We start from the raw sequence: 26,004 nt of genomic DNA on the forward strand, positions 1-26,004 counted from the left end.
ATAAAATTGGAGAGGGATGATGCATGGGCACAGGGAGAGGGAAGCTGTGCAGAAAAGGCACATAAGGGGGAAATTTTCCATGTTTGTTCAGCTACCTGTATTAGTGCGATTCTTTGATAGAACTCAAACACATCGCTATTAAAATGTACATCCTCCTGTATTCTGCAGAGGCACTAACTTAATCCAGCAATACAGGTTAGTTAAATGACTGCAGTCTACTCGTGCTAAAATTCTCACTGCTGACACGTCTGTTCTTTTATTAGTTCTTGTGTTGCAATCTGCTGGGGGAGGACACTTAATTTAATATAACAAGCTGCCGTAAACTGTATGATTGATGGACAAGGGGAAAGCTAAGAGGACTAAAATCTGGTTCATTCCTAACAAACTACTGTTGCATCTGACCACTAAACGCAACCTGATGCTGTGTGGCATGGGCATTTTGAAGGGCAATGATGCAAGCGGGGCTGTGGAACACAAATCTTCTCAAAGGGACACAGTCAAGTAGTCTTGACCAGGGATTGGCAACCTTTGGCACACAGCGCACCAGCACAACTCTCTGCCCGCGCCGCTTCCGCAGCCCCCATTGGCCTGGAGCGGCGAACCGTGGCCAGTGGGAGCCGCAATGGGCTGAACCTACGGATGTGGCAGGTAAACAAACTGGCCCGGCCCTGGCAAGCCGCGTGCAAAAGATTGCCAATCCCTGGTCTAGACATCAAATTTGACCTACCTCTTTAAAATGGTGTCTCATCCAGTATAGAATGTCCTCTGAATTCCTCCAAAAAAACCCCTATTTTTATAAAATGTAAATTGCTCGGTGCCTAGAAACAAACATGCGCTGTTCCCGGAACTTTGCCCATTCTTGCTGATAATACACAAATAAGCAAACATGAAGTAGGTTTTCGCTGAAACTGGAAAAGCTATATTTGCAACTTTTATAAGTCGTGCTCCCCATGGAGAGTTAATATAAAACCAGCCGGTGGGGGAGAATGTTATACAGTACTTGTCCTTCTTCTGTTGCAAACATAAGACTTTCTAGAAAGTCTTGTCCTTGATCTCTAAGTAGCATGTTGTTTCTTTATATCTTAGGATTTTCCAACACTGGCTCAGTCTCTACTTTTCTTAAAGACTGCAAATGGCCTAACTGATTATAGGTGCAGTTCCTTCCCTAAAACTGCTCCAAGGGCAGCCTTGTCCTGGTGTTCCCATCTTTCAGTTGCTTTCTGGAGACAAAAATATAAGGCTTTCCCCTCTGCTCTTCTGCAGAGGTAATTTAAAACTTCCATTGCAAAGTGGGAAAGGCTAGAAAGCCATAATGACCATAGCCTTGTTCTTCCTTTCCCTGTTCAATAATAGGACATGTTCCTATTGTATCTAGTGATCAGTTCTTGCACCATCACTGCTTCTGTCTTTCATCGCTCATGGCTGTAAATATGCTCTTAAAATAAATTAATGGAGCTATCCCATCTCCCAGAACTGGAAGGGACCTCAAAAGGTCATCAAGTCCAGCCCCCTGCCTTCACTAGCAGGACCAAGTACTGAATTTGTCCCTAAGTGGCCCCTTCAAGGATTGAACTCTCAACCCTGGGTTTAGCAGGCCAGTGCTCAAACCACTGAGCTATCCCTCCCCCTTCTTCCTAGAAGGAATTCCAGTTAGCTTCAAAAGAATGAGGTGGTATTTATCCTAAAATGTCAGGACCAAAATGCAATCCCGAGAAAGCTTTTTGAGTGCCCCAGGGTATATAGCATGGATCTAATGAAAGTCCTTATGACCCTGAGCAATTAATGACACTGGGAAAGCCTCTAAAGAAAAAAGCACTTGAGAACTAAAGAGTATACCACAGGGGTCGGCAACCTTTGAGAAGTGGTGTGCCAAGTCTTCATTAATTTAAGGTTTCACGTGCCAGTAATACATTTTACGTTTACAGGGGCCGGCGGACGGAACCCCAGACTGGCAGCAGGCTGAGTATCTCAGCCCGCTGCCAGTCTGAGGTTCCATCCCCCGGCTCCTGCCAGCCGGGATCCCGGCCACCGGCCCCGCTCAGCCCATTGCCAGCTCAGGGTTCCATCCATCCAGGCCAGCAGCGGGCTGAGCAGGGCTGGTGGCCGGGACCCTGGCTGGCAGCAGAGTGCCACTAAAAATCAGCTCACGTGCTGCAGGTTGCCAACCCCTGGTATACCAGTTTCCATTATAGACCGAGACTAAATAAAGAATTAACAACTCATATGTTTGCAGTCTTGCTACCAGGAGAGGATCTGGTAATAGTGTAACAATTTCCAACCGTGTTGGAGGGGGATAGGAATGGAAGAAAAACTTTCCATTTAAAGGGCCACTGTCCACTTTAAATTTAGTCTGTTTTTTAAATTCTAAGTAGTAAATCTGCCCCCATCAGTTTTTGTGGCTTTTGCAGTTGCATTTTCCTATGTTTAGATGGCTTTTTCTCTCATGTATTGCTGTGTGGAAAAACTCAGACAAACATACAAAACATGACAAAGGAAAATAATACAACTGACTATCCACAAAGTAACCAAGGTGGGGAGCAAAAATAGATTTCCTTCCTCTCCCTCTCTTCTTCCTGTCAGGTAACCTTAGGTTACATGTAACAAGAATCAGTGGAATTTTTTTCTCCCTTACTATGAAGTTGACATGGCCTGTTTTTAAAATAGACTGTGTGGCTCATGTTCTGAAGGCACCAGTAAATGCTGGCAAACTTGGTATTGTTGCAGTTCTTACGATTCTTTGTATGGTCTGGTGCAGAGAAGAACTGGATTTATTCACTTTGTTTACTCTGACAAGAGCTTAATTTAACTCTTAACTATACTTTAAGAGGTTTTTTTGGTTGGTGGTTTGTTTGTTTGGGTTTTTTTTAAGCAAAAGGGGATTTTGCGGGGAAGGGACAGATGTGTGTGCTCTCTAAAAGGCATCTAGCTAACTTGAGGTAAAAAACTGGGGATCTTATCCCACTTGTGGAAAGCATCAAAATGTTTAACAATAGCAGACGATTCTATTTCTGGACCTTCTTATGATGTGACATAATTCACCTGGCATTGCTGCAGTCCTTCTTTTCTCCTCCTAAGCCCCTTTTAATTCTGTGTGGCTCATGGCTTCTTTCTTCACTTCATAGACAGTAAGAGGCAGGAATGGCAGATTTCAGTATGGCGCGAAGGGGAGGTATCTTAATAAAATAATTTAAAATTCTATTATAACTGGTGTATTACAACAGCTGTAGTGAAACTTCCCTAGGCATTTCCATTCTGTTTAGAGTCTCATAACTTTGAGCCTTTGGGGCTAAAATTTTCCACTTCTGATCTCTGCCCAAGTGTGAACTATATTCTGCGTGTTGAACTTTGAGCAAAACACCTGCTATTTTTATATGAAAAGATAGGAAGGACAAAACTACTTTCCCCATTATAAAATTAACATAATAAAATCTTGATGTTCATGCGATCGTCTCCTCCCTTCCTAATGATCTAAATGATGGACTAGGAATATGATGGCTATAGCTTTTTGAATTGACTTGAGGAGCTGCATGGTTGCAGTGTTAGAGGCTGGAGAGAAGGAGGAGTTTAGAGTACCTGTTCTAGTCCCTCTCTTGCTCCCCTTAACCTCATCAGTCTTCTTACTGCCACATTTTTCATGCGGTTGGAACCAGATCCAATTTGTCCTGCATCCTCAGAGGTTATTGGACACTTAAAGAGACCTTTCTTTGGAAGAACTGTCCTCAGATTTCAGAGTAACAGCCGTGTTAGTCTGTATCCGCAAAAAGAAGAACAGGAGTACTTGTGGCACCTTAGAGACTAACAAATTTATTAGAGCATAAGCTTTCGTGGACTGCAGCCCAGCTGCTTCTACTTTAGAGGCAAGGGAACGGTTGGCCTTAGCCCAAATAAATATCTAAACAGTTGGCCAACTGCACAATCTATAATAAATGTACGGAGTACAGTGCGGCAGTGCGCATCAGTGGGGTGTGAATTCTGAGGTGCACCATGTTGTGCACTAAGTGGCCCAGGTAGACCCTGCTGGCATGCACTAAAAGTTCCTCAGTGCGTGGTAACATAGTCCCATTTTGAACAGTACTATGTTATCATGCACTGAGGAACTTAGTGCATGCCAGCAAGGTTTACGTGGGCCAGTTAATGCATGACTGGGTGCTCATTAGAATTCACACCCCACTTATGTGCACTACCCCACCGTCTATTCAAGCCCTGTCCGTTACTATCTCTGACGCTAGTAAATCTCATTAAGAGCATATTGTGACCTGTTGTATGGTATAATAATGTACAACTTCTAACATAGCTACAGTCTTATCACCTCAAGTGACTTGAAAAGCAATTTTTTTTTGCCTTTGGCATGTACTGTAAAACTTTATCCAGTACTATTTTATTATAAAGACCAGTCCATAACTCCATAAACTTAAGCCATGAAATATGATCCATAGAACTTCACTTGCATTCAGAAAAAGCAGAGTTTTAAGTCTGAAACAGTGAGGGTGGCTTTTGAGGTTTCATTTTTCTAAGAATTGTCATGCTGATGTGTAACAGCGTAACTTTTATGACTCACTGGTTCCAGACAATGGTGACCTAGCTGAGAAACATTCCCACTCCAAAACACGCTTCCTATTTTAGGGAATGGCTTCAGCACTAAAGTGAGGATTTCTCCTAGACACTGACTAACTGTCTGTAGTCTATAGCTTTGAAAAATAAAGTTGTAGAGTTTTTGTATGTCTAACTATCTGGACACTTTCTTGTCCTTTAGAGATCCCAGGCATGGGGAGTCTTAATAAATTCATACCGTGGAGAAGATTTTTCTCAAGTTCATTTTTCTAACTAGGTTTTAAGCTATAAATGTTAACAATTTCAAAGTTTTGAAGGTTCTTCTTGGTATATACTCAGACTGTAGAAATGTGTCATCAGTTGAATGTTCATCTATATTTTCAACATCACTTACTTTGATTTGTGCATGCACATTTAGACGAAAACTCTGTACGAAATAGAAATACATTGGGTAGTTGTATCTTTATTTAAAAGTAGCTCTCTTTTCTCCCCTCTCCCCCCCTAGATCTGACGTGACTTATGTTTGCAGAGCTTCTAAGATAAGATTTTTGTCTTATCAAGCATGTTAAAATCTGCAACTAGAGTTCTGTTAATCTTCTCATGACTGATAACCTTGCATATTCAGGCAGGCAGTTCGAATCAGACGACCCTTGTTTCATTTATTTTCACCTCTCCTTTCCCAAGCCCTTATCACAAATAATACGAGAACCTTGCAAGTCTGCATGCAGGGATTTCTCAAACCAGGGAGAACGTGGGCCTAAAGACTCAGTTTAAAAAAAGCACACAGTCCTCTCATCGCTGTCCCTTCATATTCCTCAAACAATGTGTTTCCTCAAACCTGGGAGTAAAGGGGGGGTGGGGTCAGTGCTTTGCTATGTGCCCTGAAAGTTAACCAGTATAGGCACTATCCGATTGGAGGGAGGAGAGCTGGTGTAGAGAGAAGGCCCTGCCACTCACCCCTTCCCATTTAAACCAAGGGTTTCTGCTTAAACCCTTCACTGACAGCAAAGTAGCGGACATCAGTAAGAGGGAGGTGCGAGGAGGACCAGTCTGTTAGCTAGGCAGGTCCCAAATGACGTAGACTTTAAAAGTCTAATCCCAACACCTTACTCTACCCAGAAGCATTATCTAAAATTCATATACCAAGTCTACACTCTGAAGGTCCTTTTTTCTTTAAATCCCATTCCCCTGGAACTACTTCGGTTGGTGGTCCATGAAATTACAAATATTGGTAATAGCACTAAATACTTGAAATTCTGCCTAATATATAAGGTATGTGGTTGAAGAGAAATTCTCACCATAAAGGCTCGAAAATAAATTGAAAAACTAAACAAAAGGCAAAGACTAAGGAAATGTCTCCCACTGGAGATGGAGCCTCTGGTCAGTCATAAGCCATTTCAGGCCCTTGGAAATCAAGATGCAATGAAGGGGAAGGTTAAGCCACTTGACTCAAAGGCTGAAGAGGATAATAAAAGCATGAGCATTTTGAGTTGGTGGGACATCTTCCCACCAATATTTCTGAAATGAACACTCAGATGTTTGTACTCCCCTCTTGTAAAAAAAGTAATCTTTCTCGTTTGAAAAATGAACGCTCTTCGTGTGTGTTGTCTTTTGGTAATCATGCTTCTTTTTCTTTTTCTTTCCTTTTAAAATATTTGAGTAGCATGGATTATTCTACTCAAGCCAAATGGCTGATTGCTGAAGGGATCTGGCTTGTGAACATCTCTTTTTTCCCCTATTAGTTTCCCTGCTCAGGCCCCTATGTTAAATTGTAGTGTTCTAAGACACTATTTCTGTTGCAAACTAATCATAGACCTTTACAGAAGTATAGTGGAGACTTTTAAACAAATAACTGATATAGGCATCTGTAGAAACCTGTGTCCAGTTTTTCAATCCACAACTTTTTCATATTCCATGTGCACTGCAACATAATTTTGAAGATTGTTTTTAATGGCAGATTCACAACATAATCTTGCAGGGTTTGCCAGCATATCTGTATGAGTGAATTAACATCTGGCCTTTCGTACATTTACTTAAAAGAATAATAGTATAGTGTAAAGCAACAAGCCCGTATAAACATACAAAAATCTAGGTAGAACTTAAGCCAATTCTGAGTGAACTTTGTCTCGTACAATCCTGTTTCTTGTGCACAATGATAGACTTAAAAACCCCCACAACCTCATGGTGACAAAATTGCAACTCATAGAGTAGGACTGGCATAGCTTTAAAAATACTAGTCCTTTCAGTACAGCCACCTCACAGATGATCACAATGACATTTATTCTGACTTGCTGACTGTTTACCGGAGCACTGTCCCTTCAAAGTGACTTTATGCGGGTGAGATCTTGCTTCCACTGAAATAAAGTGCAGAAATCCAGTTGACTTATTCACTTCCCATTGAGATCATGCCTTTGATATATTTTACCCCATTCACTGGATATATTAATAGCAAATTATTTCAGCAAACCAGCCTATAGAAGTGTCAAGTGACCTGAAACTTGGTTAAAAGTGCAAACCTATTTGAAGGGCTTAAAGTGTTTTATACCACTTCTACTCATTAAGGGAGTCTCTCTTGCTTTATATGGTTAAAATAAGTACTGGTATCTGGATCTAGAGCTATATAGCTACTCCTTGTCCCAGTTTCTAATTAACTACAGTACTGCCATCTGGTAGTCCTTAAACTCCTGGAATTTCTTTGCTTTAGCTACAGAAACTAAACACCATGTTTGCCAAGACAGTTTCTTTATTCAAAACATGTTTTAAGATCTTCTGTAAATGTATTAATCATATGTGATAGAACACAGACCTTCCTCTTCCCCCACAACCCACCAATAATTTACTGAATGATTAAAAAGTACTTCCATAAAATGTGTTGTTTATTGATTGTTGCTTTCTATGTCAATTTTGTTTCATACTTCTAACTTAAGTTAAAATCATGTCGCTAGCTTTTCCTTAAGGAATTCCTTTTGAATTACTTGTTTGGGGGAAGACTTGACTTAATAGTCACATTGATGCTATTACAGGTTCTGAGGTGGAAAAAAATTCACTGAAAATGGCTATCTAATGGGCTAAAATTCCTAGAGTTTCTGGGTAAGCAATGCTAAATTTATGAGGCTGCTGAGAAATGGATATAATGTCTGTGGAATTTGTGCCAGTAGTTGACAACTTCTAGCACTGTTCAAACTTTTAAGGGTAATAAGATAATAAGAATACCATTTTAGGTTTTGAAATAAAAATCTAGCTTTGACTAGTGATCTGGTAACACATTTTTAAGACCGCTTCCTAAAACTTTCTATATGTAATCTCAGTAATATTGCCATCTGAAGAGAGTCTCATAAGCAACTGGGAGAAAACTGTAAAAACTTGGCTTTGAAATCAGATGGTCAAAGTTGGTTAATTTCCAAAATGAATTGCTTTCAGAAGACTAGGTTGGCTTATAGCCCATCCTTTGGAAGCCTCTATTTGTCTCTTGAATCTCATTTGAATGATTTCTTGCTCCAGAAACTAATGCTAGCTTTCAGCTGAAAGGGAATACTGGTCGCTAATGTACTATAAACAAACATAGGAATATAAAATTGCAGTTGCCTTGATTTTTTTTTTATGCTATTTCTAAATTAACGATCTCTTGCACAACAATCTTACACTATGCAAAATCTGTTGGCATATCTCTGTATTTATACTGTGTACAATAATGTCATACATATATACCCTAGTTACCTAGTGACTTTGAATAAGTCACAAAATACATGTGTTTAGTGATGCTAAACTTAACTGTGTCAAGGTAGCTAAAGCATGTGTGGGTGTTTCTTTAGGGTTTTTTGTTTTGTTTTTTAAAGTAAGAATAAGTAAATTAAGGCGGCTTAAGTCAAGGAAGAGGGGAAAATGGCAAAAGTAGACTGATTTAAACCTTTTCAAAAAGGACTAAATATGTTAAAGACGACTAAAACTCAGAAATACTTTACTACCATTTTCCATAGAAGCAGTTGCAGTGTTTACCACAAGGATGTTGCACTATCATAAATAGGATGTATGGTGGTCTGAAACAATCTTGTATGCTGTGGTCCACACAATGACCGTGTTTGGGAATGCCTTGTGTATGCTAAGCAAATTGTCCCACCTAGATATTTGAGAAAATCTAGGACAGAAGGTGGCCTCGTGTGGTTTTTGTCTAAATCAGAGCCTGAAAACAAAAAATGCACAGAGTGCTTATAGTTCACGGTGGCTTACATAAAAGAAACTCTGCTTCTAAAAGTGTTTCATTCACACAGTTGGTTGTTGGAGCCATTACAGTGTTATTAATGTGTGCTGCAGGGAACTCTTAATCCTTAAATTGACATGATGGAACAGAACAGCTTCTTCATAACTATTGAAGTCAGTATTTGGGGTGCTTTAATAGTCAGATTATTGGCACAAGAAGCCCCAGCTTCAGAGGAAACATGATCTATCCTGTCATTGGGTCTGTAGCTAAAAAAAAAAAAAAAGACAAAGACAAAAATAAAATACAAATACTAGATATCAAAAGGCAGACCAATAATAGCCATCTTACCTAGGAGAATGCAGTAAATATTTTTCTTTAATTTGTATTTTCTCTTTATTTAACTTGTATTTTCTTCACTCTTTTTTTCCACTGAGTACTGCACAGGGGAAAACCCCAACAGCATCATAATAGCACTATATTTAAAATGCAAGACACAAAAAATGTGAATAAGTCGTTAGCCATCTTACTTCAAATGTGATGACAAGCACGGCTATTTATACTGGAGAGTCAGGCCTGAAAGGAGCAGTCCTGGGGTTTCAACACTTAGCCCTGGTCTACACTACAAACTTATGTCAGTATAAGTGTGTTACTCAGGGGTGTTTGAAAATCCACACCTCGGAGCAACACACTTATACTGACCTAACTCCTGGTATAGACAGCACTATGTCGACGAGAGGGCTTCTCCTGTCGACGCAGCTACTGCCTCTCAGGGAGGTGGAATACCTACACTGATGGGAGAAGCTCTTCCACCGCCATAGATAGTGTCTTTGGTAAGCTGTGCCGCTGACGTGCTGTAAGTGTAGACAAACCCTCAGGTTAGTTAGACAGATATAGCTAGTCTGCACCAGAGTACAGCAGCTATCTGATCCTCAACTGTGATTGATTGTTGTAAAGCAAACACTGGGCAATTAGCTCAGAATGTGTCCGTGATTGTTACTTTTTATCCTGGTGTTTCACTAGCAAGTTTCTAGTGCAGGAAGATGCCAATAAGTATGGAAAACAACCAGAAACACCTAGGTCTCAATGGAGCATAATGCAGATGTGCCAACTCATTATGTGGTGAGGGCTAAATTCCAATTTTAATTATAGTGCTGTGGCTGAGGTAACCTTCTACATACTATCCACAGCAAACCACTAGAATTAATGGGAAGCTTGTACAATGATCAGAGGTAAAACTTGTTTGGGTTTCTTAACATTTAAAGGCTGGAAGTCTCTTCCTGAGCACCCTATGTGGTGCTAGAAAAAGAAAATGTGGTTGCTTTCCTTACTACTCTTAAAAACACGAAAAGTCCTTGTGGCACCTTAGAGACTAACACATTTATTTGGGCATAATCTTTCATGGGCTAGAACCCACTTCATCAGATGTATGAAGTAAAAAACTACAGGAGCAGGTATAAATACATGAAAGGATGGGGGTTGCTTTACCAAGTGTTAGGTCAGTCTAATGAGATAAATCAATTAACAGCAGGATACCAAGGGCGGAAAAATCACTTTTGAAGTGGTAAGAGAGTGGCCCATTACAGACAGCTGACAAGAAGGTGTGAATAACAGTAGGGAGAAATTAGTATTGGGGAAATTAAGTTTAGGTTTTGTAATGACCCAACCACTCCTAGTCTTTATTCAGGCCTAATCTGATGGTATCTAGTTTGCAAATTAATTCCAGTTCTGCAGCTTCACGTTGGAGTCTGTTTTTGAAGTTTTTTTGTTGAAGAATTGCCCCTTTGAGGTTTGTTATTGAGTGACCAGAGAGATTGAAGTGTTCTCCTACTGGTTTTTGAATGTTATGATTCCTGATGTCAGATTTGTATCCATTTAGAATTTGTGTCCATTTACTCCCCATTTTTGTGAGTTGTTGTGTTTTTTTTGTTTTGTTTTGTTTTGTTTTTGCTAATACAGACTAACACGGCTACCACTTAAACCTGTTACTACTCTAAGAATTCAGTCTTACATGGTGCTATCTCCGTATTACCTGCCATTGTCATGCAGGGTCTGCTGAAACTAGAGTTAAAAGCTATCAATGGAGTTCAAAGCACAGATAGAGCTTTTCTGCAGCTGAAACTCCACTTTCCATGCTTATTCGTAATCTTCACTTGACATATTTTATAGCTTAGATCTGCATGTTGCAGTCTTTCATCCTTACATTAAAATGGCTTCATGCCCACGTGAATGCTTTTCCAGCTTAGTTACTCAAATATCAATCCCATATAACTTCTTTTTTTTTCTTCCGGTTTCAGCAAGGGAATTCTGAATTCCATCTAATTTGTTTATGGATTAGTTCTATGTTCTGACAGATAGTGGACTTCATTTTCTTATAGAGCTGTTTCCCAGTAAGAGTTTGTTGCAGTTAGGTATAAGAAAGCACCATCTTTGTCTGAAATGATCTTCTGGTTTAGTGTGTATATTTTGCTGACGGCTGCTTTGGGCTAGACATTTTGGCTGTGCCTGCGTTATCATTATTTCTAAAATCTTCCTGTGGTGCAGCTCTGCCTATGGTAGTATTAGTGTATATTACCAGCATTTTAATTAACCCTGCTCAGGATGGGTGTAGATGACAGGTTGGTTAACATCAGCCTGTCTAGTGCTCTGACTACGGATACCTCTGGTGCAGTTCTTTAGTCAGTTAACAAGGGAGAAGTTGTTGGCTAAATGAAGACTCTTAAATACCAACAGGGAAACAGAAAAAAACATGTTTCTCAGGGTTTACTCTCTTAATCTTATTGTACCATAGAGCCCCTTTGATATCAGAAAATTAAATCTTTGGAAATTTGTCAAGTCAAAATCGACATTTTTTTTTTTCACGCAACGCACTGTCAACTTCTGGAACTCCTTGTCAGAGGATGTTGTGAAGGCCAGTACTATAACGGGGTTCAAAAGGGAGCTAGATAGATTCATGGAAGATAGGTCCATCAATGGCTATTAGCCAGGATGGGCAGGAATGGTGTCCCTAGCCTCTGTTTGCCAGAAGCTGGGATTGGGTGACAGAGCATGGATCACTTGATGATAACCTGTCTGTCTATTCATTCCCTTTGGGGCAGTGTCAGAAGACAGGATATTGGGCTTGATGGACCTTTGGTCTGACCCAGTATGGCCGTTCTTCTGTTATATTCACGATTGCTTTAAATCAAATATCTGTTATTGAAACAAGCGTTTGGATTGGGAGGGTTTTCTATGTAACAGAATTACTAATTGTCAAATTAAATCAACTTCTCCTCTCTAATTCAGAATCATCCAGTATCCTGGTCGCACACATGGATGAAGGAACAAATGGTTATTTCTGTGCTTTGAAAGATGAGTAAATCCTCAGTTGTGTGGACAGAGTAGAGAGCTTGCCTTCCCTTTTGTCAGCCTCACCTGAAATCCTTCTCTGTACATTCTTGTCCGGTTCATCTTTGTATGTTCTTATTTAGATGTATGCAGTGTAGTTGTAGCCATGTCGGTCCTAGGATATTAGAGAGACAAGATGGATGAGGTAATATCTCTTATTGGACCAACTTCTGTTGGTGAGAAAGACAAGCTTTTGAGCCACAGGTCTATGGCTTCAGGTCTGTGGCGAAGAGCTCTGTGTGGCTCGAAATCTTGTCTCCCTCACCAACAGAAGTTGGTTCAATAAGAGATATCACCTCACCCACCTTTTCCCTTTTTCAGATGTCAGTTTGCTTGTATTGATTTCTAGGGGCTAAACTCGCAAAGGGACTCAGGCGAGGAAATCACAGGAACAACACTGTGACTCTCAGAGCCTGAGTTGGCACCTCGACTCCCTATACAATGAAGGTAGAGAGAGAGCACCTTAGACTACGATTCACAAGCTACCCAATGGGAAATGATGACAAGGGTGTGTGCTAAGCCCCACCCCTCTCACAGAACTAGGTGCTTAAGGCTGGGTTGCAGGGAGGAGCCTAGTTCTGCTTGCGATTCTCAGGTATGAACCCTCTCCTGGAGTTAGGTGCCTAAGGAGCTTCTTGAAAGAGGCCAGTGGGAGGGGGGGGGAGGAGGAGACCTCCTGCATAACCTTTAGCCCAGTGATTCAGTACTCACCTGGGATGCGGGAGACCAGTTGAAATTCTCCCTTCACCTCATGAGAAGAGGTGGGATTTGAAGAGGCATCTGTATCTGCCCCCTCTCAGGTAGGTACCCTAACCATTGAGCTATGGCGTATTCTCATGTGTGTCTACCTCAGTCTCTCCTGGTGAAACCATTCCACTTTGGATAAATCGTCATTAAAGCAGAGAGACTGGACCCTGGGCCTCTCCTCGCTCAGGTGAGTGTCCTGCCCACCAGGCTGTACACTCATTCGCTCTGGCTCTGGATGTCTTTGGGTGGAGTTAGGTGGCCTCTGAACACACCTATTGGCTCGGGCCCTGCAAGTGAGTTAGATGGAGTAGTGCCTGTCTTCTCTTGGTGCATGGGTCGCTCTGGGGCTTAGGCAGGCGCCTGAATGTCTAGAGGGAAGGCAGTATACGTGCTCACAGGCAGAAACCTAGGTGCCGAGTGAATTTCAGTGTCTACAGGGTTAGGTGACGGCGGAGTGGGTTTTTTTAATCTCAGTGGTGCCTCAAAATTGGATGTAGGTGCCTAAGTACCTTTGTGAATCTATCCCTTGGTCTCCTCTGCAGCCGATCAGAAATGTAGTGCCCCAAAACATCTCTTGGCCCAGAACAAAGTCAAAACTCACCGTAACTAATATCAAAGTACATGTAAAGCCTGCATGTTTGTCATGGCCATAATTTCTGTGGCACAAACTCTGACTCTTAGAGGGGCTTCATTTAAAAAATCATAAGGTTTTGTTACCCCGTTTTCTTTGTATAATGTGCTTTAGAGATTATGGGAAATCAATAAACCCATGTTACATTTTGCTGATTTACAGGATTTATCAAATTGAGGCATAATAGTCAGTGTTTTATAAAATGCGGGTATATATTCTATAGGTATTGTGGAGTGTTACTTTTATAATAGAAAATAAACACAATGGCCAAGATTTTTAAAAATTGGTTCTTCAAGATAGGTTCCTAAATCTGTATTCCGACACCTAAATAAGTGATTTTGATTTTTCAGAAGTGCTGCTCTGGCCAATCATTTAAACCATTTCTTAAAATCTTGGTCAGTAGTTGAAATGCTTTGCATCATACCATGAGTCTCTTTTTTTTTTGGCACAACAACCAGTCTGACTTGCGTGCATTTGAAATGTTTCAGCGTAATGTACTGTACCTATTTATGTGAAAGGTGTGATTACCTGTACAAATAGCACAGTTGGTTCAGGTAATTCCATACTGAGAAGTGTTACCAAAATCTCTTTATTTCCACACACACAGCCTTGTTTGCAGGACTATTTCCCAGGTTAAAATCTGCAAGTTATTTGAATTTGTCAATAGTGGAAACAATTTTTTTCTTTATTAAAATGGTAATTTTCTCCCCAGACATCAGACATCCAGAAGAACTCTCTCTCTTGAGGAAACCCAGGGATCCAACAAAGAAAAAAAAGAGAAAGATAGATGACCAAAGTGAAGATGAGGCGCTTGAACTGGAGGGACCATTAATCACTCCAGGATCAGGTGAGCCTGAGCTCTTTCTGGAGTTATTTGGGGGAAGGTGGCTGGGAAGGGAAAAGAGCAAGAGGAAGGGGGAGGGAAGGTCAAGTAGTTCTATTGAAGCAGATGTTAAAGGGAAAGATGTATTGGTCACACCTAATCCATTGATGCCTGCACAAGAAATGTATTGCAAATAAACTTTGCAGAAGTCATCTGAGAGCTATATAGTATTTAGTAATCGTTCTATGAATGAATTCTAAATGCTTTTACATATGTAAAATAGAACAATGCCAATTTTTTTTTTTTTAAGTTGAGCCTGATTCTTTTAGTGTCTAGGGCAGGGGTGGCCAACCTCTGGCTCCGGAGCCACATGCGGCTCTTCAGAAGTTAATATGCGGCTCCTTGTACAGGCACCGACTCCAGGGCTGGAGCTACAGGCACCAACTTTCCATTGTGCCGGGGGGTGCTCACTGCTCAACCCCTGGCTCTGCCACAGGTCCTGCCCCCACTCCACCCCGCCTGCCGTGCCCTCGCTCCTCTCTCCCTCCTCTCCCCCCCCCCCAGCCTTCTGCATACCACAAAACAGCTGATTGGTGGGGCTGCCGATGGATGGGAGGCGCTGGGAGCAGGGGTGGAGGGAACTGATGGGGGGGCTGTGGACGTATTACTGTAGCTCTTTGGCAATGCACATTGGTAAATTCTGGCTCCTTCTCAGGCTCAGATTGGCCACCCCTGGTCTAGGGTATGTTACGGATGTGTTTTCTTAATTTCTAAGCTTTTTCTTGTCCCATATTCTCACAAATACCTGGCTGCACTTGGATATAGAATGATTTACATGTTGGCTTTGTCACTGTTACTGCAGGAATTATGTCTTTGTATGAATTATGGAAGGCTGAACAATGGTTGTTCTCTATTATAAGCAGATTCCATAAAGCTTGAAAGAGTTTTAAGTGTATTAGTATTCCTTATATAAAGGCACAAGTTTCAGACTTTTAATATTAAAAGTAACCTCCTGTTCTTTGTTCATTGTATAATTTCTAATGGTGGAATAGTTTGCATATCTGGTAGATTGTTTGAACAGTGGCTTACAGAAACAGAACAATGCCACTACAGAGAAAGTATACTTACTATGAGTGGTAAATTGAGCCAGACTTAGTCTGTTTGAAAAATTGAACTGTTGTTCATCAGATCTGCTTTCACCTTGGTGGTGTTGTAAATCCAGTAGCTGAAGGAGAATATTGCACCAGTCGTGAGAACCTTAAACTAGAATGGACCTTTACAAACACTTTCAGCAGTACATTCTAGCTCTCTGCATATTTCAGAACTGCATGTCTTCTAAAGATGGTGCTTATTAATCAAGTAAAGGAAGGGAAGTGGAGACAGGAAGTTACACTTGTAACATCTTCCTTAATTGGTCTTAAAATACCAGAGGTGGACATAACACTGACTGTATCAGAACCACCAATGATTCTGGACTAGCAAGGGAATCAAGTGAAAATAGTTTGTTTCCTCCCCTTCGCTCCAAAGCGATTAGCTACCCAGGTCTGGTGTAGAGTTAAGGCATCTCTGCATCTTTAATTGCTGCCTTTAGTTCAGCGTATGAACCTATGTTTGTTTGCTGAGATTTAGTTAAATGCATTTAACTGTAAATTTCTATCCCATTAAATAGAAATTGCATATGTTTAACTTGAATAACCTCACCGTAATTAACAGTTGTTCAGTTTGCCCTGGTACTGCACTGCTATCATTTCAGTGCTATTGAGTAGTAACGTGACATGAGTAATCATTTCAGGTCATGCCTATCTCTGTGCTTACGGATTTACAGAGGTACATTCTGCATATTGAGATACCCTGACCAGTAGATGCTGGACTTACAGGCAGATCATTGTAGGCAAAGCTGATAGCGCTGCTGCTATCTAAGGTTGCCCGACATTTATTATAGAGGAAACTCTAGCGCCTCCCATGATTTGGAGCAGGAACTTGAAATTTGGCAGAGGTTATGGCCTTGTGAGGACTGTGCTTCTTGCCGTCCCTGAGAAAATCTGCTCAAATTTGTCCTACTTACAAGCATTTGAAAAATCAGTTCTGACGTATTCAGTAGCAACTTGCTAGAGCTTTGCAGCTTAATTCCCTGACGTTTCTATTCACGCTGGGCATGTTTCAGGCAGTGCTGCAGAGGACTAAGCAGAGCTTCCGTGTAGTTGAAATTCCCAGCAGTTCGACTGTGGTGGGTCCAGACACAGAAAATGAAAGCAGAGAGCTTGTCTCTTTGCTCTTAATGCCCCCCTTTTGTTCACACCCAGTCAGCAAAGAAGAGGAAGCCACCTGATTCGAATTGAGAGGGGGACCAAAGCCAGTGAGGGAGAGAGTAAATTTAGGAGCCTGGGAATACCCAGACTGGAGGTTAATGGGAGTTGAAGAGGGGAACTGAGAACCAGAGGATGAGACACTTACTGGCTGGACAAGGAGACTGAGACTGGGTATCAGTGGGTTAGGAGGGAGGGGAGCCAGATCTTGCAGGGAGTGGCTAGGCAAAGAGTGGGACAAGGAGCTGGAATTGGAGGAGGCACTGAGATATTGGACGAGGTGTCTGGGGGAGGGAGATTGGGACTCGGAGTCAGCGAGGATGAGGAACAATGGGCAGAAGAGTCTGTGCCTATTAGACTACACTCCACTTCAGAGCTTGAAATAAAACCCACAATCGCTGAATCTCACTGTTCCTCTGCAGTCAGTAAGTATCTATGAAATCCTCTGGCAAAGAGTCTCACCCCTTTCTGCTACTGGTGCACATAGATGATTACAATCTGGTACTGCTGTTAGTTATGCCATTAGCACAAGAGCCAAGGTCTGTGTGGTGGATCTAAAAATTCCAACCCTGCTGATATCCCTTGTGGGTGTCAATATGATGACACACAACGGAATGCTTTTTTGAAGAAAGGAAAGAGTACATTAAGAATGCAAAGTCAAGCACTCAGAAGTTAGGAAATGCCAGAACTAAGGTTGCCTGGGTAACCTTAATTTACCCCTTTGTGCAGATACATTATGATACTATCTTTAGTTACGTGATCACATAGTCTCTCTTCCACAGGAGCCCTGTTTCATTCAGTGCACAGAGTATCCCTGGCAATGGGATGTATACCCATTGTAACTGCTGGGACAGGCAGGCCTAAGCTCAGAGTTGTAGAGTCAGTTGTCTGAAGGATCGCGGTCTCATTTGTTGCAGAAGTTGTAAGGTGAATGAGGCAGGGGGTTGCAGGAAGAGAAAGGATGGGTAAGTAGTTAAGGCAGTTGAATGTTGCTCTGGGCAATTGAGTTCTATGCCTGCCTCTGTCACAGAATTTCCGTGTGATGCTATAGGCAAGTCACTTAAACCAAACTTTTCACAGGTAGCCACTAGCTGTGTGTTCCTCATTTTTTGGGTGCCTTTCTCTGGGTGCCTTACACCTATTCTGGGTGTCTGATTTGCAGGAGTGCTGAGCATTCATAACTGTAACTGAAGTCAGTGGGAGCAATGCTTTGAACATATACAGTGTTCTATAGTACTACATACCTCGAAAAATCAGGTTTTCGGTGTCTCAAATTGGGTGCCCCAAATTCGCATGTGAAAGATGTGGAATTGCTCTCTTCCCCCTCCCCAGTGTCATTGCTATATATTAACCTATGAATGCTGATGTGTAATCGTTTTACTGACATTGATGTGAACTGGTCACTGAGGTGTAGTTCCTGTATAGCTGTGTTTCAGAGTAGCAGCCGTGTTAGTCTGTATCCACAAAAATGCATATGCATCCGAAGAAGTGGGCTGTAGTCCACGAAAGCTTATGCTCGAATAAATTTGTTAGTCTCTAAGGTGCCACAAGTACTCCTGTTCTTTTTGTGTATAGCTGTGGTGGTTGGTTAGAATTTCCTCTCTGAGTTTATTGATCTAGCTTAATAGGAGGCCGTGGGAAAAGCAAGCAGAAAAGCAACTTAGTAGAGCTAAATAAGGACACCTTAGTATACTCTTGAAAGACAATGAGGCAAGCGATTACCTTCAGTAATGGTCTCCAAGGCATTGCAAACCTTGTTTCTCTATGATGGGCACTGGGAGATGAAAAGAACACTAAAGGGTTAAAAAGCACTCCTAAGGGAGGCTACTTGTCAGCTACTGTCTCTAGAGAGAGGAGAGACTCTGTGGAGGGTGTCTAAAGAAGTGGAGCCAGGGAATGGTAAGCCTTAAGGAAAAGCTGTGTGTACAGTCTGCTTTATTGGTTTTAAGAGATCTTTTTGCTGAAATGTCTTTAATCTAAAAATAAATAATACTTTGCTTTAAGGAAGCTGTCTGGTCCCTGTATTGATCATTGCCTTTGGTCTCAGAAGGGATAGAACTGCAAGATCTGAGCCTAGGTCACACCTGCTGAGGTGATAGGTTAATTCCAGGCAACTGCAATCCAGGGCCCAGTCTGGAATTTGTGATTTCTCTTCTCTCCTCCCTCCTCCTCTACCCCCCAAGATGGTGGTAACAGCTTGATCCTGAGCGGGATAGATTAGGAGCAGTGTTTCCTCTAATTTTTTACGTCCATGTGCGGAATGAATTTTATGTGCGCCAATATGGAGGTGATGTGTGGTGGGGGTGGGGCCGAGGGGTTCAGCGTGTCGGAGGGGGCTCAGGGCAGAGGGTTGGAGTACAGAAGGTAAGAGCTCTGGCTAGGGGTGAAGGCTCTGAGGTGGGGCCTGGATTGAGGGATTAGGGGTGCGGGAGGGGGCTCAGGACTGGGGCAGAGGGTTGGGGTGCAGGTTCTGGGGTGGGACTGGGGATGAGGAGGTTGGGGTGCAGGCTGTCCCAGGGCTGTGGTGGGGAGAGAGGACTCCCCCCCCCCCCCCCCCCCCAGCCCTCTCTCCGCAGCAGGTTGGGCGGGGCACCTCTCACCCAGCCACGGCAGCTCCGGCGGGGCTGGGCCGGACTGGGGGAGGGGCTCCTCTCCCCACTTGCCTGCGCGGCCCTTGAGAGCCTGTTGCACGGTTTACAGGGAACATAAATCAGGAGGTGTCAGAGGTGCAGTTTGCCCAGTAACTGACATAGTGTATACTTTTTACCTTAATCTCTCTGTGCCTCCATTCCCCATCTAAAACAGGGTTAGTATCATGGGGCATTGTGAAAATAAATTAATGTTCGCAAAGCGCTGAGACTCTAGTGATGAGCACGATAGACAATCCTGTGTGGAAACTAACAGTTCTGTATTTGGCACTAGTGTGACCACTACTGAAATACCATGTTCAGTTCTGGTGTCTACACTTCAAGAAAGATGCTGAAAAATTGCAGAGGGTTTAGAGAAAAGCCATGGGAATGATTAAAGGACTTTAAACCAGGCCTGACAGTGAGAGACTCAAGGAACTAACTCTATTCTGCTTACCAAATAGGAGGTTAAGGGGTGATTTGATTCCCATATTTAAGTACCTGCATTGGGAACAGAAATTTGATGCAGGGCTCTTCGATATAGCAGAGGAAGGAATAACAAGCTCCAATGGCTGGAAGTTGAAACTAGACAAATTCAGACTAGAAATAAGGTGCACATTTTTAACAGTGTGGGTAATTAAACATTGGAACAACTTACCATGGGTTGTGATGGATCACTGGAAATTTTAAGATCAACACTGGATGTTTTTCTAAGCGCTTGTCTGCATGGCCCCACAGTGTGGTTCTATAGGGTGTTAGCTGTAGAGCGCTCTCCTGTGCTTCACTCATAATTGCCTGTGTAGATCCTGCTGGTGAGAATGAAAAGGTACCTAGTGTGTGTTAATACAGTCCTATAGGACTACATTCAATACGAACGAGGTATATTTTCATTTGTTCATAGGGCAGTTACAGCGCCACACATTAGGGCGCTGCACATTCACATCCTCATAGACCACACTGCAGTACTCTGTAGACAAGCCCTTAAAAATATGCTCTAGTTCAACCACAGCTATTGGATGTGAGGCAGAAATTAATTCAGGGAAGTCCTATTGCCTGTGTGCAGGAGATTAGACTAGATGAACACACAGGACCTTCTGGCCATAAAAGTCTGAGTCTGTGAATTCCTTATTTACTGCCCACTATTCAGACCCTGCTCTGGAGACAGAAGTAATATAACCTCCCTTCTCCTATTTGAAATTCCCCTGTTTATGCATCCAGGGGTCTCATTAGCCCTTCTACCCACAGTGTCGCACTGGGAGCCCATGGTTAGCTAGGTATCCACAATGATCCCTAAGTCTTTTTCAGAATCACTGCTTTCCAGGATAGGATCCCTCCCCTGCTTTGTATGGCTTCATTGTTTGTTCCTAGATGTATGACCTTACATTATGGCTACATTGAAATGTATATTGTTGGATTATACCTAACTTGCCACGCAATCCAGATTACTTTTTATCAGTGACATGTCATCTTCATTATTTACCACTCCCACAATCTGTGTCATCTGCAAACTTTATTATTGCTTTTGTTTTCTTCCAAGTCATTAATAAAAATATTATATAACATAGGGCCACGAACTGATCCATATGGGACTTTAAGAGAAACGCACCCCTTCGATGATTCCTCATTTATAATTTCATTTTGAGACCTCTGTGCCATGCTGACTTTGTATGTTATAGTTTCTTAATCAAAATGTTGTGCAGAACCCAATCAAATGCCTTGTAGAAGTCTTGAGTTTAACATCAACCAAACTTGTAATCCTATCAAAATGATAGTTTGACAAGATCTGTTTTACATAAACTCATGTTGATTGGCACTAATTATATTATCCTCTTCTAATTCTTTATTAATAGAGTTCCGTATCAGCTGTTCCATTATTTTGTCTGGGATCAAAGTCAGGCTCAGAGTCCTATAATTACCCAGGTCATCCCATTTACCCTTTTAAAATATTGGTACAACATTAGCTTTCTCACAGTCCTTTCGAGCTTCCCTAGTGTTGCAAGACTTACTGAAAATTAACATTAATGGTCCAGAGTTTCTTGGCTAGCTCTTTTAAAACTCTTGGATGCAAGTTATCTAAATCTGCTGACTTAAAGATGTCTAACTTTGGTAAGCGCTGTTTAACATCTTCGTTAGTTACAGTTGGAATGGAAAATACTTCGTGGCTGGTACATCTGGCTTTTTTCCAAATTCAAAACAAAAATATTTATAGAACCAGTCTGCCTCTTCTGCATTATTATCGATAGCTCTACCATTTCCATCTAATAATGGACCAGTGCCATTCGCAGGGTTCCTTTTGTTCCCCTTCTGCTTTAAAAAACAATCAAACAAAAGCAAAAACAAAACAAAAAACCCTCTCTTACTGTCCTTAACTCTACTGGCCATAGAGTCTGTGTTCTTTTAACAATTTTCTATAATTTCTAACTTCTAACTTACATTAATTGCTATCAATTTCCCCTTTTTTCTGTGTCTCACAGATATAATTTTTATTATTGCTGCTCTCACTTCCCTTAGCCAGGTTTGTTTTTTGGGCACCTAGCAAAATGTTCTTAAACCGTTCCCATTTATCATTCACATTTGTCATTCTCATTTTTCTGTTTAAACATGGATTCAGCAGGAGGCAGGGGTGCACGGAGGCAGGAAAAAATAGTGAAATAGTTTGCACAGAAAAATTGAATTGTATTTCCTACTATTTGAGTGCTTGACTTTGCAACCTTAATGAGTTCTGTGTGTGTGTCCTCACCTGTGCGTGTGGATGCAATTTTATATATATTGTAATCCCTTAAGGGCAGATGGTGTCCAAGCCCAGGTTCTGAGCTAGGGAGAAAAGGAATGCAATCATTCCCTAGGCTCTGGTGTGGCAGTAGAGCTGTACCACAGCTGCTGTTACTACCTTGCGGCTGCAATAGCTTCTTTTCTCACTGTTTGCCGTTCCAACAAGGGATGCAGCCAGCTTTTCCATGTAATTTTTGATGCCCTGGTCCTTCTGCATTCTAGGAGCCTTTTGAGAAAGGATCATCTAGGAGCTGCGATTCTGTGGCAGGCTTTGAGTGTAAATCCCCTATGCAGGTTCCCAGTATCCAACAATATCCCACTCCACCGACAGCTCTACTCTCAAGGCTCTTCCATGCCCGCCAAAAAAGTGGGAAGGGAGGAAGACGAGCACAAGGCTTGCCTCTTAGGCAGCAATCCAATGAATAACTGCACACACTCGCTCCAGCAGTAAGCACGCTTCCCGTTGTGTATATTTGTATTGCACATTGGAACAAATGTGTAAATCTGATGGTGATGTATTTTAAGAAGGTGTATATTTAGCACACATTGGTGAACAATATCCTAGTGTAAACAACACAAGTTTGTAGCTTTAATTTGTGGTAGTTGGTCAAGGTAAACCTGAACTCCCCATTATGGTTTCCTTTCAGCCAGCTAATGTATTAAAACTAACAAACTGCCTTGTCTACATTAGGGTTTTAGCATGTGTTAAGACACGCCTTTTTTCCTAGTGAGGGCAAGGCTTTAGATTGGGAATATTTTCCTAAGAGCAGCGGAGAACTGATTGCTTGAGACATTTTAACGTGGAATTTTCTCCAGTGGTCAGTGTCTGATTCCGTTGAAGTCCATGGCATTTGCAGGCATGAAAAGAATCTGGCTCACTCTGCTGTAGCAGGATCTCCTCCCCCGCACAGATAGTAGTAGTTAGGATGTATGTGTGACAGAAATCAAGGGGATGTGACTGAGTACAGGGTGTGGATCTGCTAAATGGCACTGATTTTACACAATCATTCTTCTGACCATAGAAGCACTTTGAATCTGGTTTAATTGAGTGCCTAGAGCATGAGGGTAGCCTTACGAAACTACATTCACAATGGTAATACTTTTAAAAGAAGGCATGAAAAACAGTGAACAGAATGACTATTGGGCTATCCGTATAGAAGCAATAAAGAGCTAATAATGGAATTTAATCCTCAGACAAAAAAAACAGTGGGTAGATCTATACTACCGCTTAAGTCAATTTAACTTGCATCACTCGGGTGTGAAAAAGACACCCCCTCCCGGAGCAATGCAAGTTACAGCTATCTAAGCGCTGTCCACGCTGGTGCCATGTTGATGTGTAGTTGTACCTCAGTTTTGAAAATCTGGGTCTTAGTGTGATAATTGCAGGGATAGCTCAGTGGTTTGAGCATTGGCCTGCTACACCCAGGGTTGTGAGTTCAATCCTTGAGGGGGCCATTTGGGGATTGGTCCTGCTGTGAGCAGGGGGTTGGACTAGATGACCTCCTGAGGTCCCTTCCAACCCTGATATTCTATGATTCAATTAAAAGGAATACCTCAGTGAGAGAAATGGAGACTGAGAAGTAAACAGTTATTTCCAGATATCTGCAGACTTGGGAAGCCAGCTCTACGTCAGTTTCCTCCTTTTCACATTTGGAATCTTTCCTTTGCAACCTTTTGAGCTAGAAAACTTTTTGTTTCCTTTTTAAAAGGAAAACCACCCCCTTCCCCCCCCCCCCCCCCCCCCGAATCTAACATAGGGGCCAGTTGCATATCTTAAGTAAGAAAAGTTTATTCTGAAGAGCAGGTATTTTACACTGATGAATTAAAGAAAGGACAGTACTGTGACAGCTGGATTTGGAGTACACAGAATAGCTTTTTAAAGAATTCTGGACCAGAATTGAGGAAAGCATCTTGCAATATGAATGAATGACCTAACTGAAGACTGAAATAGACATTGTTTTAATACAAATCCAATCTCTCATTTCTCTCTCCTTTCATTTCTTCACTCTTGCCCTTTCTCCATCCATCTCCACCTTGCAAAAAATTCCCTTTCCCCCCCTCCCCCCCCAACCTCACAAAATGAATGAGTAAAATAACCTCTGTACTCTTGACATCCTGCTTTTAAACAGGTAGGAATGTTTTGTTGTTTAACTTTTCAGGGAGCTGCTTAAGCTGACCCTTAAATTCTACAGGTTTGTCTCTCTTTTAGAAGGAGATATTTTTTTCCCAAATAAACCCCCTGAGGATTGATGCCTGTAATTGCAACATAAATAATATTCTGAAGTTGAGACTTCATTTGGTCTGTGTGCCGTGATGAAAGCCAGCCTGCCAAAACATTGTCCGTTTATTTATGAACATTCTCTAGAACGACAATAAGGAGAGAGTATTTTTTATCCAAGTATCAGGTTTGCCTGAAAGTGCAGTGAGAGAAAACCCTTCCATGTACTATTGAAAGTTCTGCAAGAACCAGAAGTCTTAACTCAAATAGTTGAACCAAAAGACTCAATTTCTCTCTGCTCTTGCTGGGACTTGGCTGAAAAGTCTAATTGTTTTATATAGCAGCTTTCATGCTGAGCTCAAACCTGCCAAATACTACACACTTTGGAGGAATATGCATGTCAGATTTACTGTTTTCTACAAAAAAAAAAAAAAAAAAAACACCCACTTAATACACACATAATCTGACTCGCACATTTTCAAGTGAAAATAAGCAGCCTTTACAGAGTGACTTGTTGGTTTATTTAAAATTCTGCTTTTTTGAGATATGCCAAGGATTGGAGAAAGGCAAAGAATACAGATCAACTGCATATTTCTTCCCTTTCAAAAACAGCTGAGATGATCAGAACACACTGTGGCAACATGAACAAGTATATTGAAAACTACTAAATAGGAACTGCTTTTCATCTGGGTATCTGGACTCGACTGCACTTAATGCTGGCGAAAGAGGCAAGACAATTTGCAGTAATGTTGAGAAATCTTAACTTTCGGTCTCTCGGCAGTTCAATAAACTGTTCAGATTGTCATTACAGAGTTCAGAGAATCCAGGCCATTGGTGTATAATCAAAGCCATTTTATTAATAAATAAATAAAAATAAAGCTTTTTGTATATCCAGTTCACCACATCTTCTCTAGTTTTTAAGACAAAGAATCAGTTTAAATATATCATTCCCAGGTTTACACCTTTGTTCCAGTGTGCAATACAAATAAACACAGTGGGAAAAGTGATCACCGCTGAAGAGAGCAAGTGATGATCAGACCTAACAGACTTCATAATTTGTTACACAGATGTGAAGAGTCAAAATATCAAAACTGCGGTGAATGACCCATACGCCACTCCCAGGGTTATTGAAAACTTCCCTCAAATAGAATTTGTGGGCTTGAAAAATTTACCAGACTCAATGGAATAATTATCAGCTATTTTTAAAAGGCAGGTCTTAAGGCTAGGCGACCACACACTGTTCTGAAGAGTAAGCAGCACATTTTAAAGTTCAGTCAGGAGATAGCAACAGCTACTCTTACTGATACATCTCACATGTATGGAGACTGTCAAAATTTGGCTTAATTAGCGCATGGTTTAAACAGGGTAGTTTTGGTTTCAAGTCCAACTTGTGAAAACAAATGAATATGACAAACGTAACCAGAATATTCGAAGTCTTTTACAGTTGTGCATGTTTTTCACTTTCTGTCCCTTTTTGTTTCTGACTTCTCTCATTGTCTCCCTCTTGCCTTCTCACTTCCTTTCTTTCCTTCTCTGTAGGCACTGATGTTCTTTACATCGGCCCAGTGAAAGGTGAGCCCCACCTCATTAGGACTTTTGTCCCCGTCTTCTGTAATTTCTTTGGCTGTCTCCTTATTTTCCTACTCCTCTAAACTTTGACTTTCAAAATTCATAAGCAACAGATTACCTACGATTATTGTCTCCAGTAGTACCCCCAATGTGCTAGATGCTGTAGAAACATAAGCAG

At 41.6% G+C, this 26,004-nt stretch overlaps 1 protein-coding gene across 6 annotated transcripts in view; it reads left to right on the plus strand.

Moving 5' to 3' along the window:
* The window catches only part of FERMT2 (FERM domain containing kindlin 2), a 97,752-nt gene that overhangs the window by 48,794 nt on the left and 22,954 nt on the right, over window positions 1-26,004 (plus strand). For 4 of the 6 annotated variants that reach the window (XM_054025604.1, XM_054025603.1, XM_054025606.1 and 1 more), the window contains 2 exons: window positions 14,224-14,358; window positions 25,797-25,829. In XM_054025604.1, coding sequence (XP_053881579.1) covers window positions 14,224-14,358; window positions 25,797-25,829 — 168 coding nt within the window. The remainder of the gene's footprint in view (window positions 1-14,223; window positions 14,359-25,796; window positions 25,830-26,004) is intronic. The other 2 variants (XM_054025607.1, XM_054025608.1) reach the window with 1 other exon arrangement.

This window comes from Malaclemys terrapin, chromosome 4 (assembly GCF_027887155.1).
Source record: "Malaclemys terrapin pileata isolate rMalTer1 chromosome 4, rMalTer1.hap1, whole genome shotgun sequence".
NCBI lineage: Eukaryota > Metazoa > Chordata > Testudines > Emydidae > Malaclemys > Malaclemys terrapin.